The sequence below is a fragment of the Pygoscelis adeliae genome, unplaced genomic scaffold (assembly GCF_000699105.1).
Source record: "Pygoscelis adeliae isolate BGI_AS28 unplaced genomic scaffold, ASM69910v1 Scaffold275, whole genome shotgun sequence".
NCBI lineage: Eukaryota > Metazoa > Chordata > Aves > Sphenisciformes > Spheniscidae > Pygoscelis > Pygoscelis adeliae.
The window spans coordinates 383,600-396,705 of record NW_008824763.1 but is presented as its reverse complement, the minus strand read 5'-3'; the positions used below and the strand labels follow the sequence as shown (position 1 = coordinate 396,705).

General features: G+C 50.7%; 1 protein-coding gene across 1 annotated transcript in view; it reads left to right on the top strand.

Annotated features, from left to right (window-relative positions):
* The window catches only part of CADM1 (cell adhesion molecule 1), a 168,657-nt gene that overhangs the window by 141,302 nt on the left and 14,249 nt on the right, over nucleotides 1-13,106 (top strand). Inside the window, exon 9 of the mRNA XM_009323555.1 lies at nucleotides 9,686-9,718. Within this exon, the coding sequence (XP_009321830.1) occupies nucleotides 9,686-9,718 (33 nt within the window). The remainder of the gene's footprint in view (nucleotides 1-9,685; nucleotides 9,719-13,106) is intronic.

The window sequence follows — 13,106 nt, the reverse complement described above, 5'->3', positions numbered from 1 at the left end:
CTCCCCCCGAGGCAGAGGTGACAAACGGAAGGTGAGAATGGAGCACTGAATAGCTAATGGCATAATGATGTTTACTGTTGCTGTAAACCATCCCCTGTGTAAACGCCTTCACGTTTTATTTGCTTTTACGATGTTGCTCAGCTGACTCTTAACTGTCCTGCTCAGGGTGTTTCGTGGCTTCTTTCCTTCTGAGGTTTTTGCAACCGAGTCAGACTCCGCTGGCACGGACAAGCGATCGAAGGCTTTCTTCCACCGTGCCTTAACGCGCGCTGTGCGCGCACCGTCTGCCACCCACCATCGTCTTGTCCAGACCTTGCCATTCTCCGTCTTCCTCCCTCCAGGTGGTTATCAATAGAACCGAACTCCAGGCACCCAAGTGGATGCTTTTGAGCCACTCCACAGCGAACGCTTTCCCGTTTTGCAATTTGGTCGCTTTTGTTTCAATTCTGTTTTTAATTTCTTAACTTAACCAGTTTTCATTTCAGAGTAGGTTTCAAACTTTATTAAAGTCTCCTTAAGAGCCGTTTGCAGAGCGACCCGGTCCCGTGTGTCTCGGGGTAAATGAACATGCATGCAGTTTTCTTTTCTTCTACGGTAATGTGCTAATGCTTTCAGTGAATTTTGGAATGCCAAAAGGAAGAATTTGTCTCGATGCTTGATCGACCCCATTACGTTTATGTCGGTGCCTGCTAACGTTCGTGACTGTCCTTTTCCCGGGAACTGGATTGTTATCCGCCTGTCATCTTAGGGATCGCCCCAGGACCGGCTTCCAAAGCGCGCGCACGTGCGCCCTGCCATTTCAGGCTCCGAAGTAGTGGCCGTTCATAACAAACAGCGGTTTTGTTGTTTGCTCTTCCGCTGCGAGCGTTGCAACTTGTTTGTGAATTTTCTGTAGCCGCTGGGCTTCTAGGCTCTCCTCCACAAGCCGCCTTCTAGCTTTTTCACAGTAAAAATAAGAAGGGGGAGGTGGGTGGTTCTTGAAGTCAGAAACGGCTGTCAGCAAGTCTCCTGTCCGAGCTGATTTCAAGGGTAGCTATGGGCTAGCTGCTGCTGTTGGGTGGCCCGGGTTTGGTAGTGGCCCCAGCAGGGTTTCTGCCTCGCTGATGAGTCGGTGACGCCCAGGAGCTGCTCAGCACCCTCACGGCTACAGCCGGGTGGCGCTTCGTGAGTCCGTGTCTCCAGCCGTGAGAATCACTCTTGAAGTCCTCCTACAGGTTTGCTTTGAACATGGAGACGAAGGGACGATGGTCTTCCAGGAAGGGAGGACCTCCTGCCGCGACGTTTTCCCAGCCGTTTCTCCCCAGTAACCTTCCATCAGAGCTAAACCGTTGCCCTGGGGATCGGCGCTGCCCTTTGTGAGGGTGCTGCTCTACGGTGAGCCGCAACTGCGTTGGGAAATGATGAGACGCACGCAAAAGATGCATTGACCGGCAGCTCTTTATTTCCTTTGCAAGCAGGACTGTGGGTTGCTTTTTTATCAGCCTAGCAGAAGTACCTCGGGATCAGGAGCGCTTGGCTGTCCTACTTTTTTCTCGCACCTTTGTTGTCAACGACGGAGGGTCTAAAACTCGAAGCCGGCTGACATTCTGTTGGCAAAACCCCGGGGGGGGGGCTCCATCGCCTCCTTGACGCCTTTCTCTATTGGCTTTGAATTGCTGAAGAGGCTAGAAATGTCACGAAAATGTAACATTGGTTGCTGATTCCAGCAGTTACTGCTCACGATTATGTAGGAAGAAGATTAATTAATGCCGATAAGAGACATTTTTATACTCTTCCCCAACACCGATCTAACGCTGAATCTTCTTGACGTGCGTCTTCACGTCTCCTGCCCACAAGTTGAGCGTGCTTCTCCCAGAAAGAACAGCTGAGGCTTCGCCTCCCTCCTTTGTGCAGAAACGTGCACGTGTATGTTTTCCAGCCAGCAACCAGGCAGTATGAAGCTGCAGAGACTTTTGCTCTTCAATAGTTAAGGGACTTTGTAGCTGGGTAGAAATTAGGTTGAATTAACATAATCTCTAGAATTACACAGCATAGTAGTGTTGAAACACTTTTTAAAGCCTCAAGAGACAATTGATACCTTCATTCCCATCATCACCAAAACCCTGAAGTGCTCTTCTAGTGTGACAGAAGTGCTTTGGTAGCAGACAGGGAGTTTCTTGTCTTCGCCGGCAGGCTGGGTGCGAGTCGTCTGCCAGCCAGCTGGGTCGAAAACCGTTCCTTAGGATGAGGGGGACCCGAAATCTATTTTATTTTGCCTTTTTGCCCCTGTTTCTTGTATAATACTGGCCTAGTTCGTGTCCCCTGAAACCACAGACTAGTCCTGAAAAACAACTGTCTTGTTTTAATTTTAAAAAAGTTTTAAAAAGGGAAGAGACCCCCGCGCTGAAGCAGTTTCTCTGTCCAAAGCCCGTGCTGTAGGTGTGCTGTCATCTTTAGTAGCTGCCCGTAGGAAATGGTATCCTCGGCAGCAGTCCTTCTGAGTTACTGGAGATAACCTGTTCTGGATTCATTTTCCCCTACTAAAGCTATCCGACAGAGCAATCTCAAAGGGCTGCGTTTGCTGCCCCGCGTGCGTGGTAGGTTGCTCCTTGTGTGCAGGTTCTGATGACAGACCTCTTTTTTACTTGCTTACATGCAGCATTTCTACTCTAAATGTAGTCGGACATGACGTGGAAATGCAACCCTGTCCCAAAGAGTTTATCTTTTGGGCGACGATAGACGCCGCTCAGCAAATACGAGCCAGAGCAGTAGGTACAGCAAATGGGAGAGGACAGGTAATGGAAGTGCAGGCGTATGACGGAGCGTGGCCCTTGCCCCCCACGCTGGCGGGGTGCAGTGTGCTCCCAGTCCCTCTCCAAACCCACCGAAGCCCGTGCCTGGGGCGAAGGGTCCCTTTGTCGGCCCCTCTTGCTTGACACATCCAAATCCTGTATCGCCGCTGCTGTAGGCTTGACCTACAAAGGCACGCTGAGCCGATAAAGCGGTGTTACGGCAGGGAGGTTTTGGGGGAAGATCTCTGAAAAGCTAACCTGCTGCTTTTTTCCAGGAGAAGGAAAAGCTGAGCAGTGGTAAAGTTTCCAAAGCGGCACGACCTTTAAAGCTTTTCCTCTGTCGCTGTTGCTTTGCTTCAGTGTAGGTGCTTGAAAAGATTTGCTGCGTGACAGTTTGATCTTTTTCGTATATCCTCCAACTGCATTGATATTCCGACCATCCTTTGGTGTTTCAGCTGTTATCGCTGGCAAGCCCTTTTTTATCAGTTCAAATTGTCCTTGTGGCTTTGTTCATTAAGATGTACAATACGATACAGCAGAGCAAACTGCATAATTTGAATTACCCCTAGAGTCGTTCCTTGAAATACTGGTTTTGGACAGCTGTTGTTTCCTGGGAGATAAAGGTTCTTAATAATAGCAAAGCCCTCATCTTTGGGCACAGTGCAGAGCGGAGCGTCTTAGCCTGCCTTTTCAAGCGTCATTTTGCTGCCTTCTGGTCTTGCTTAGCACATACACCTCCGCACCCCGGGATCTGCAGTACTATTGGTACGTGCAAATTTGCATTTATCACACTTTCTCTGCAGATGGATCACGCAGGTGTCTTGGCAACAGTTTCGGTGGAGACCTGGGGGTGCGACACGCGTGCACGTTACCGGGATTTCAAGCCTTGCGGTGGAGGCTGCTGATTCTGCAAAGCCCCCACCGTCCATCTTGCAAGAGTATTAATGGCAAGCCGGCAGACTATCATAGAATGGTAGAACGCTTTGGGTTGGAAGGGACCTCTAAAGGTCATCTAGTCAGATTCCACTGTGGCCTCTCTTTACTGCCATTTCGGACCGCATTTTAAACGCCACGGATCCCGTAGAGTATACGGTGGGGGGGTGTGTGGTGCTGGACGAGGGCAGAGGGCTTTGCGTCTGCTTGGCAAAGGCTGGCTACATGCCAGCTCTGGGCGCGCCGTTGAAAACCCACATTTTTTGTGTCATCTTGGCTACCTAAGACATCATACCGCATGGAAATCGGAAGTCTTTGAGAAGAAATAGCGTAGCAGGTTTTCAAAGCGTGAACTCACGTGCCAGAGAACTTCCTCAAAATGAGGAAAATGATGATTTTTATCCTCGGTAGAAGTCTGTTTTTCTCTCATTGCAGCCGGTTGTGTGAAAACCTACAGTTGCATGGGGTTTATTCCAACAGTAATCCGAAAAGGCAGTGGGCGGGGAAGAATGCAAGAGAAGTCATTCTTTGCTCCAATTACCTTGCGGTAGGCTTGTGGGAGGTAAGGAGGCAGCGTGGCGATTACAAAAGTACATATGTACCAGCAGAACCGCAGGCTTTGCCTCTAAGCGGGTATGGTTGCTTGCGCGTGTTGCTGCTGCTGGTGCTGGCGTTCACGTGGAATTTAATCATAGATAGGAAATGCGCTTGTTCCCCAGTCAAATCAAGCACGGGGGGGGTCGGCTCCAGCCCGCCGGTCCCGGCTCTCCTACAGCTTCCTCTCCCCGCTTTTCCAAGCGGCCCTTCGGAGATGCCCACGCAGCGAGAACGGGGCGACGGGCGGGTCGGCAGGAGCGGCCGGGCACTCCGGGTTTGCTGCCAGCTTGCGGCGTGTCCAGGTGCTTGGTGCCACCGCGCAGGGGCTCAGCCCGGTGATTTCTTCCCCCAAATTATTTGTAATGTAACTTCTGCTTCCCGCTGAAGCCTCTGCCTGTCCCTGGTAAAATGTCAACTTAATTTAAAGGTGATACTGCACTCCTCTGACATTTTCATCCAGGATGTGACCACGTTAAAGGAAGGGAGAGTAGCTGACAGGCCTGTTAAGGAACAGAAAATGAAATACAATTCAGTCTTTCCGTACCGCGTCCAGTCAGTAGCAGACAGGGTGCTGTCACGTCTGGTCTTACCGGCAGTGACCCAGCGTTAGCAGAAACCATCGTTCCGTTGGGCAGAAAACGCGTATGTTTAGGAGAGCGAGGGCAGAGGGAGCTGGGCAGAGGACCCGTCCCCCCTCGGGCGACGCGGGCTGGCTGCGGGTAGAGCACCGAAGAGGTCAGGGCTTGCGCGGGGCTTGTACGACGCCTGGCAGCGTGGCGGGCCACCGTCCGAACCCGCGGTCTTTTCGGCTTCAGCGGAGGGTGGTGGGAGCGAACACCCCTGCCTGCACGGCATGTTGTTGGCTTCCGCGTGAAACTGTGGGCAGGTACGGTGTTCACAAGGTTGGGATTTAAATAAAAACAAAGTCCTCGCAGGTCTTGATGGAAAACGATGAAAAGGCATAGCCGGAGCCGCAGCGCTAATTCCGGAATGTTTTTCTTCTTGTCACACGCAACTCCCATACAGATTGTGATTATTTTTGCAAAACATCTGGTCCGCAAATCAAACTGTCTCTGGGGTGCATCGCAACATGCCCGTACACAAAAGCTTTCGGCGCAAGCTGGAATCGCTTTACGGAGGATCATCATGGAGAGTCATAATGCAAAGTGCGTTTTCATCCGGCCTTCTGAGGAGCAGCTAGCGAGGGAGGGGATTGCTGTGCTTTTGCACTCTGGGTTTTTCGAGCCCCTTTGCCCCTCGGACCGCTCTCCCGTGACGTTACTGAAATGTGACGTCTCTGAAATGGGACCTTAGCAGGTCCCGCAGGTGTTTGTTCGGGGCGGGGGGGGAGGGAATTACGGGCATTTTTGTGGGGCTTTTTGCTAGCCCTAAGGGCCTGAAACAAAGCAGAAATCCCGTTTGTAGAACTGCACGCTGGTCCCTAAGGCTGCTGTGAAAACAGCGACGTGAAGGAATTCATGCTCGCCCTGGTCAGAAAATGTGAAGTAGCCTGGAAAATCAGGAAGAATAAGAGCTCTGCAGGTCAGTGATCAGATTGGCTTTTGTTTTCAGTTCAGAAAGGAGTTTAAAAAGCAATATATTGAATGGATATCTACACTTGCTAATGCCTCTTTAAATTTAAAAAAAAAAAAGTGTATTTTGCCATTATTTTGATGATGTGCTGTTGTGATTCTCTTTACAATAGCTGCGTGTTTTTAAGCTCCAGCGTATCACGTGCTCCTGTAAGGCTGCAGCACTGCAGCTCAAGCGTTCAAGTTGGTGAATTGAATTTTGCTGCTGGGGTTTTAATATTCCTCCATCGTGCTCGTTCTGTTTGAGGCTGTGGACTAATTACGGACGAGTTTAAAGGGCCCAGTCTGTCACACTCCGCAAACAGTTTGAGGCTGGAGAGAATCCACTGGAAAAAATGAGGAGGCTTAGCGTCGGAGCTCGCAACTCAAGTGAATGTTGCCCAGATGCCTTCATGCGGTAATTGTATGAATATGTGTGTGTGTATATACATCTGTGTGTGTGCGCGCACGCTTGCGTAGCTACCTAATGAAGTGCTGAGTGCCTAAAACTTGGGTGTCGTCCGACTTTTCTTAGCTGGCAGATAACACCATCTGCATCGCAAGACGATGTGTGTTAGTGTCTTCATTCGAGAGCTGGCCGCGCTGAACTCTCTTCTTGTGAGCAGCGCTAAAAAGAAATCGCGATTAAGCAAAATGTGCAGCTTGATAGAGGCCGACGGTTCCTTTCTTGGATACCTTCTTTAATTATAAACCAGTCCTCCGGTGAATTCACGTACACGTAGATTTTGAAAGACCATTGCGTTGTTTTACTTCTCCCCCCACAGCAAATTTTGTTGTCTGACCGATTCGAACGGGGAAGAGAAGCCTTTATCTTAAGATGGAAAGTACCTCTCTGTTGACGTGCTTTCTACGACCTCTGCTCTGCCGCATCTTGTAAAACAGCCCTTTTTCCAGCACCAACTTGTCATTTCAAACGATGAGCACCAGCTTCGTGCGATTGTGTGACTGCCCTTCACACCTACGGCTCAGGACCAGAACGGTGCTTTTTGGTGATGGCAAAGCCTTCCGTTGGCTTCGTTCAACCTTCGTTAAGTCAGAACCGTGTCAAGGACTTTCTTGTTGGTCCGTATTTGAGGAGAAGAGATGATTTTTCTTCTAGGATGCGGGGCAGGAGCCTAATCTCTGGGGTGCCGTATGTCTGGTCTGGCATATAAACATGGCTGTTCTTGAAAGTGAAGTAGAAGTCAAGGGCACGTGCCTGGAATTCAGGAAAGCAGGTTTAAAGTTAGCCGGCCCGTCTTACAATTATAGGTCGTCTTAGCAGCAGCATTGCAGGGCCGGGGATGTTCCTTCCTACGTAAGGCAGGACAGGGGTGGGGTGTGGTACGCGCGCAGTTCTACACGCGTTCATTAGTTTCATACCAAAGCAACGGTGACAGTTTTTCTCTCCTTTGCCGTGCAACCGCTGTGGTAGTGTGCCTGTGTCGGGGGGGCATTCTTTGCTTTACTTTAACATGAGATTATTCCTCTTCGGAGCACTGTGTGTGTACCATCCTTCTTCTCGAAGAAGACTCTGGGATTGAAAAGGACTTCCCGAAAGCCCATTCTAAACTTTAACCGGTCTGTGTTTCCTATTGCAACCATCCAAACCATTTGCTAATCATAACTTTGTCATTCCAGCCGCAGCCAACATGTTGTTTGACTTGGATATTTGTTCGCACTTACAACCGCTTGAGAACTTTTATTTTTTGTAACCTGTTGGTCTCTGTCCCCAGACGGGGAAGCGAGATGCACTGTCCAGTTCGCACTGTTCCTTGACTAATATCTCTTCCAGCACGTGAATACAAGTTTGCTTTCAGCAGATTCTCTATTTAGCGTAAAAGCTGACGTAACATTTTTTTATTTCAGGAAGACAGTAAATTGAGACTATTTATAGATGCCAAGATGCTATCTCAGGAATTAATACTCAGTTTTACAATCCTTTCTAAACAACGGCTTTCCCCCCACCTTCACCACCATTTTCCCCTTCACCCTGTGCTTGGTTAAAGCGAGGCATCGTTTGGGGATTGCCACCCGAAAACAAAGAAAAGCCCCGCTCTTGTTCTCCTTTTTGCTTCGGAAGGCTTCCCTTGCAGCCTCCACCAGAGCTCCCAGCAGGAGAACAAGTGCTAGCGTCTTTAAGCGTGCGTTAGATTTGATTGCCAAGATGAGAACAGTATATGCTGGCAGTGAGTGGAAACAGGCTCATGACGGCTCGATAATCTGTTATGCAAATCTTGGTGCAGTTTGTTAAATTGTGCAGGGTTTATTTGTTTTGCTTTCATAATTAAAGCATGTAGACCTTGTACCTGTAAGTATTGTGTATTCCTTGTATGATTCTTGTCTTCGCTGGTGCTTCAGAAATTCAGACCTGGGCTGTCCCCAGCTAAATTGCAAAGGAACGGGTCCTCCTTTTTCCACTGCTGCCTCTGAATGTGCAGGAGGACCACCCGTCCTGGGGTTCTCCGGACAGCCTGTTCACGAGGGGAGACGCCAATGTGAATTGTCTGTTGTTGCTACAAAACGCGAGCTCCGGGCCGCTTTGCGGAAGCACGCAGCAGAGCGCGTCTCCACACTTACTCATACGATTTTATTCATTTAAACATTGCCTGCATCGAACCGAGGGGAGCTGCGCGAAACCCCGTCTTCGCCGTGAATGGCCGCGCCTAGGCCTTGCGGTCGGCCCGAGGGTATCCGTAGGGATCGGCGGAGGTACGGCTCTGTTGCGAGGAGCCAGCCCGCTAAAGCAAGCAACCGACATCGCAGGAACAAGAGGAGGCGGCGTAGAGCCGGATGAAAAGCAAATGAGTTTCAGTTAACGGGAAAAGCCGGTGCTTTGGATAATGCGACTAAATATCCTTTCGGCCTATTGGTGTAGAGGAAATAACACAGGACGCTGTCGGGAGAAGCCTGCAAATTTGGTTCGGTCTTTAAAGCCGCCTGTGCCCAGCACCTGTGAAGAATCTCTCCGTTGGCAAGGCGGCAACTCCCAGCAGGTTTCCCGTGGCACGTAATGCACACGGGGTAAAGTTAGCTTCAGACTAACGACCCAAAAAACTCCAGTATTTTTTAATCACCAGTACCTGTTAACCAGTTAAGTGTTGCGATGGAGGGACTGGTAACGTCTACCTGCATTTGCCCATTCTCGAACAATGTTTTTTACGTGGAAAAGGCCACGCATCTTACAGGCGCGTGGCTCGGTGTGGCTGGGGCAGAGGGGCCACTCGCACCTTCAGAACGAGACGTGTGATTTCTAGGAGTCTCTTCTTTTTTTTAGCATTGGCTTGCCCCCTCTGAAACGGCCTGGGTTCAGAGGCCGTGCCGTGTGCTGCCGTGCTTGGAGGTTCCCTGCGCTGGCCGAAGGAGGAGAAGAGGTGGGAGCGGGTCAGGCCCTGGCCCCTAGCGCTTTGGTGCAGGCAATGTTTGAATGCGTAAAAACTCTTTTCCAAGTGTCGGCTCTTTGCCCTGGTCTGGAGCTTCTGTTTTGGTCCTTAGCAAGTAAAGCGTTGGTGTTCTCCCCCGTCTCCTGTTCCCCTGGCTTTGCAGCCACCAGTAATTGTTCTGGCAAGGTCCTGGAAAAAGACAAATTTACTGTTTTCCTCAGGCTCATAGCTTTTGAACTGGAGGCATGTCTTCTAAACAGTGCAACTCACTTCAAATGCTTTTTGCCTTTCATTTTATTATTGCTTGTCACGCAATGTTCTTTGAAAGCTTGCTCATATATTATCTGTTCCATTTTTTCCATTTTCCCTTTTTTTGCATGCCGTTCCTCCTGTTTCTTCCCTTCCTCCAATCCTCTGTTCCCGTGTGTAGACACAACGGCGACGACAGAACCGGCAGTTCACGGTTGGTATCACATTCCTGTTTATCTTATTTCTCAGCGCTGCTGAGTGGCAAGACAAGCCTGGGAAGGGGAAGCAAAAAAGGGAAATGTAGTCTTCAAGGGAAAACCGTGTTTCAGGTGGACCGATCTCATAAACATAACATAGTTTTTAAGGCTGGAAAGTCTGTCTGGTCTTGTCATTTCTGTTGTGAGCTTCGCAGCCAGTTGTTCCAGTGCCAGGCAAGCACCGATCCCCCAAGCCCCGTGGAAACGGCATTACGAGTACGAGCAGTGCCGAGGAAGCGGGTGATTCTCCACTCGTATCGACTACTGGGGTAATCACTTCACGCATGAAAAAGAAAGAAACGGGCACTCAAATTGAATTTTTTAAGAGGTGCTTGAAACCTTGACCGTTTTTCTTTCATTTTGGGTTTATAAGACAGCGCGTCCGGCGGGTCCGCCGGCATGGGGCAGCGTTTGGTATTCGGGGGATGCCCCGCAGAGGAGCGCTCGCCTCGGAGGTCAGCAGTGCGGTTTGCGTTATTACACCGCAGAAGGAGATTTGGAAAACAAATAGCAACACTTTTCCCTATCAGCGTAGCAGTCTAGCAAACTAACCCTCCTCATCTGCTCAAGGCAGTCTAGCTAACAGCTTGACAGCTTCCTTAGCTTCCTACATTTTCAAAGCGAGCCTAAACAGTCACTTCAGACTGGAAGTTGAGCGTACCGGTTTTTGGCACGAGCTCGCTTTTCAGCTAAAGAACCAAAACCCTCTGACAGTTTTAATTAAGGCTAATCCATGTTTGGGTTTGCTATTTTAGTCGCTTTTAACTCCGATAAATCGACTGCTTCGTTTATTGACAGAGTTCTGTAATGCAGAACAGCCTCTTCGTCCCGCCTGCGCCCCACGAGGCGTATCTCGGGCGGTGGTAGAGGGAGGACTGAGGCAAGCGATGGTTAAGTAGGGATGCCCTGGTATCAAGTGGAGGGACCTGCAGTTCTCGTCCCGAATAACTTGCCTACTTGGATGCGTTTTCCCTCTCGACGGAAGAACTGGAAGCCTTCAGGCGTACTTCCGTTTTCTATACGTTGCCGATCTTCCCTGTGCGTGTTTAGGGTCAGGATTCGACATCGGTAGTTTTGTGGCTACTGCAGTGGAAGTCACGGCAAGGCAATAAAAGTCCAAGTGACGTCTCATCCGGCACTACGCTAACACTCGGGAAAGTCGGGTGAAGGCAGAACGTTAATCACCCGATCGTTAAGCCACGGGGAAAGCCTGGAAGAGCTGACTCTGAAGATGGTAGCACAGTTTAATTACCTGCAGGCCTGCTCGGTTGCGCTCACTCAGGTGGTAAGGGTCCGACTGCTCCTTTGAAGTACCAGCCCGGCGCTTCGCTTGCTTAGAAGTGTCTGAGAGCAGTCGGGAGGGACCCGGGGCTCAGCCCGAAAGGAAGCCAGAGTCCGCCCCCCTCTTAGTCTCCAGCCCCGTCATTCCGGTCGTAGCGAGTGCTTCGTACCGTGCGGGTGCCGTTGCAGGGTGTCCCGCTTTAGCAGCGCTCGGAGGCAGAGCGTAGGGAGAGCGGTCAGCACAGGCTCTTCGGCCCTACTCCAATTCGGCCGAGATACTCTGCCTTCAGCGCTAGAATTCGCTGAGAAAAGGTAGGTGCGTTCAGGCAGAAGAGCAGGGGCCTGCCTTATCAGCAAATGGCACAATGTTTTTTCTGGTTTTCTCGGGCAACCCTAGAAGCGCGCAGGTGCAGATGTTGTTCCCTAAATTTGGGAAAGATGGGGCCGCCCTGACACCAGCGTGACTTCTGCGGTCATTTCTAGATGTCTCGGCGAGGCCTTTCTGAGGCGCAGCTCGCGTTCCTCTCGGGCGTGAAGGCAAGCCGGGAAGGCTCGGCATCGTCGCCGAAGGCAGAGCCGCGGGGCGGGTGACGCGGAAGGGGACGCGCAGCCTTGCAGCCCTCGGCCCGTTTCTTTAATGCAGTTCCCGATGGCTTTCGTCGTTTTCTCCTGTATTGGGGAAAGCCATCAAAAGCACGTTTTTAACTCGGGGAGGACCTCTGCCTATTTCCGCCTCTGTGGGGGAGGACTGCTGCTGCGAGGAGGCTGACAGCTGAAATGACAAGCAATCCCAGCCACATGAGCTGCCACATACTTTCCTGCCTTAAAACCCAGCCGCTTTGCACTGAACTCCCCTGCGCTTGCCCCCGTGGGGTGCTTTTCCCGTGAAGACTCGGGGATTTCTTTCCACGCTTGTGTTGCTGGAGTGTGTATGGAGTATACCAGGTGTTTCTGTATGTTGGCCATTTGTTCTTACCAATGTCCGATGGGAGTGAGCATGCCTGTGAATGACTAGAAATGCATGGGCATGAACTACAGCCAAATGGATTTTCTCCAAAAACGATTTTAAATGAATTGGGGGAAGAAAAAAAGCAAACCAAACCAAAAAAAACCCAAAAAAAAGAGATTGATAGCAAAGAAAATGAAAAGTAAGGCTAGTGTGGAACCAGCACAATACTTCAATCGGGGAAGGGACTTTTGAGTGCTTCAATTTTTTGGAGTGTATCCTACAGGGGGCTGGGGGGGGGGGGGAAGGAGTCCTGTATGTGTGTGCATGTAAAAGCGGTAGCAAAGCCCCTGCCATTCCCGTTTCCTTCTGGAATGGAGTTGACGGCAGCGATGCATGAGTGACTTAAAGCACGAACATTGTTAACTCTTTTGTTGAAAAATGAGAGCTTAACTGTAAATTTTCTGATGCACTTTCTCCTTTCTCTGCACTGTTCATTGCCAGAACTCCAATAGCAGCATGGTCATGGCCGGCAGGAAGGCTTGTGCTTCTGCTGCACCGCACTAAGCCGGGTTTACCGAGCTTAAGCCCTCCTTCCCTCTCATTTTGCCCTTCGTGGTGTCAGGGTGCCGGCGGGGCCGAGATCGCAGTTCCCGGCCTGTTTGCAGCCGAAATACGGGCAGACCTTGGTGGAGCCAGGAGAGTAACGTCTCTGAGAGTCTGCTGCCGCTGCATCTGGAAAGAAAGCGCTTTTTCTGCCGTGCCCTTTCTTTTCTTCTCCCCTGCCCCTCTTCCCCCTCCAAATCAAGTTTTGAATTCCTCGGCCGCCGTTACTCCTCGGGAAGCTGCCCTTCGAGGAACCCTTCCGGGGGAGAGGCCTGGCTCACGTTTCGCCCCCCTCCCCGGGGCAAGCGGGACATGTATAAGCAGCCATGACCTTATACATGACGCTACAGCAGAGGCGGTGACTTAATTCCGCCGCTTTTTCCCAAATTTTGACCCCGCCCTGCGGTAAGCAAAGGGCTTAAGGAGCTCCTGAATGATTTTGCAAGACCACGGGCGGCGGCCGTTGCCAGGAGCGAACGCTTGCTGCCTGGCTGTCTCCGGGCAGCCCGTAC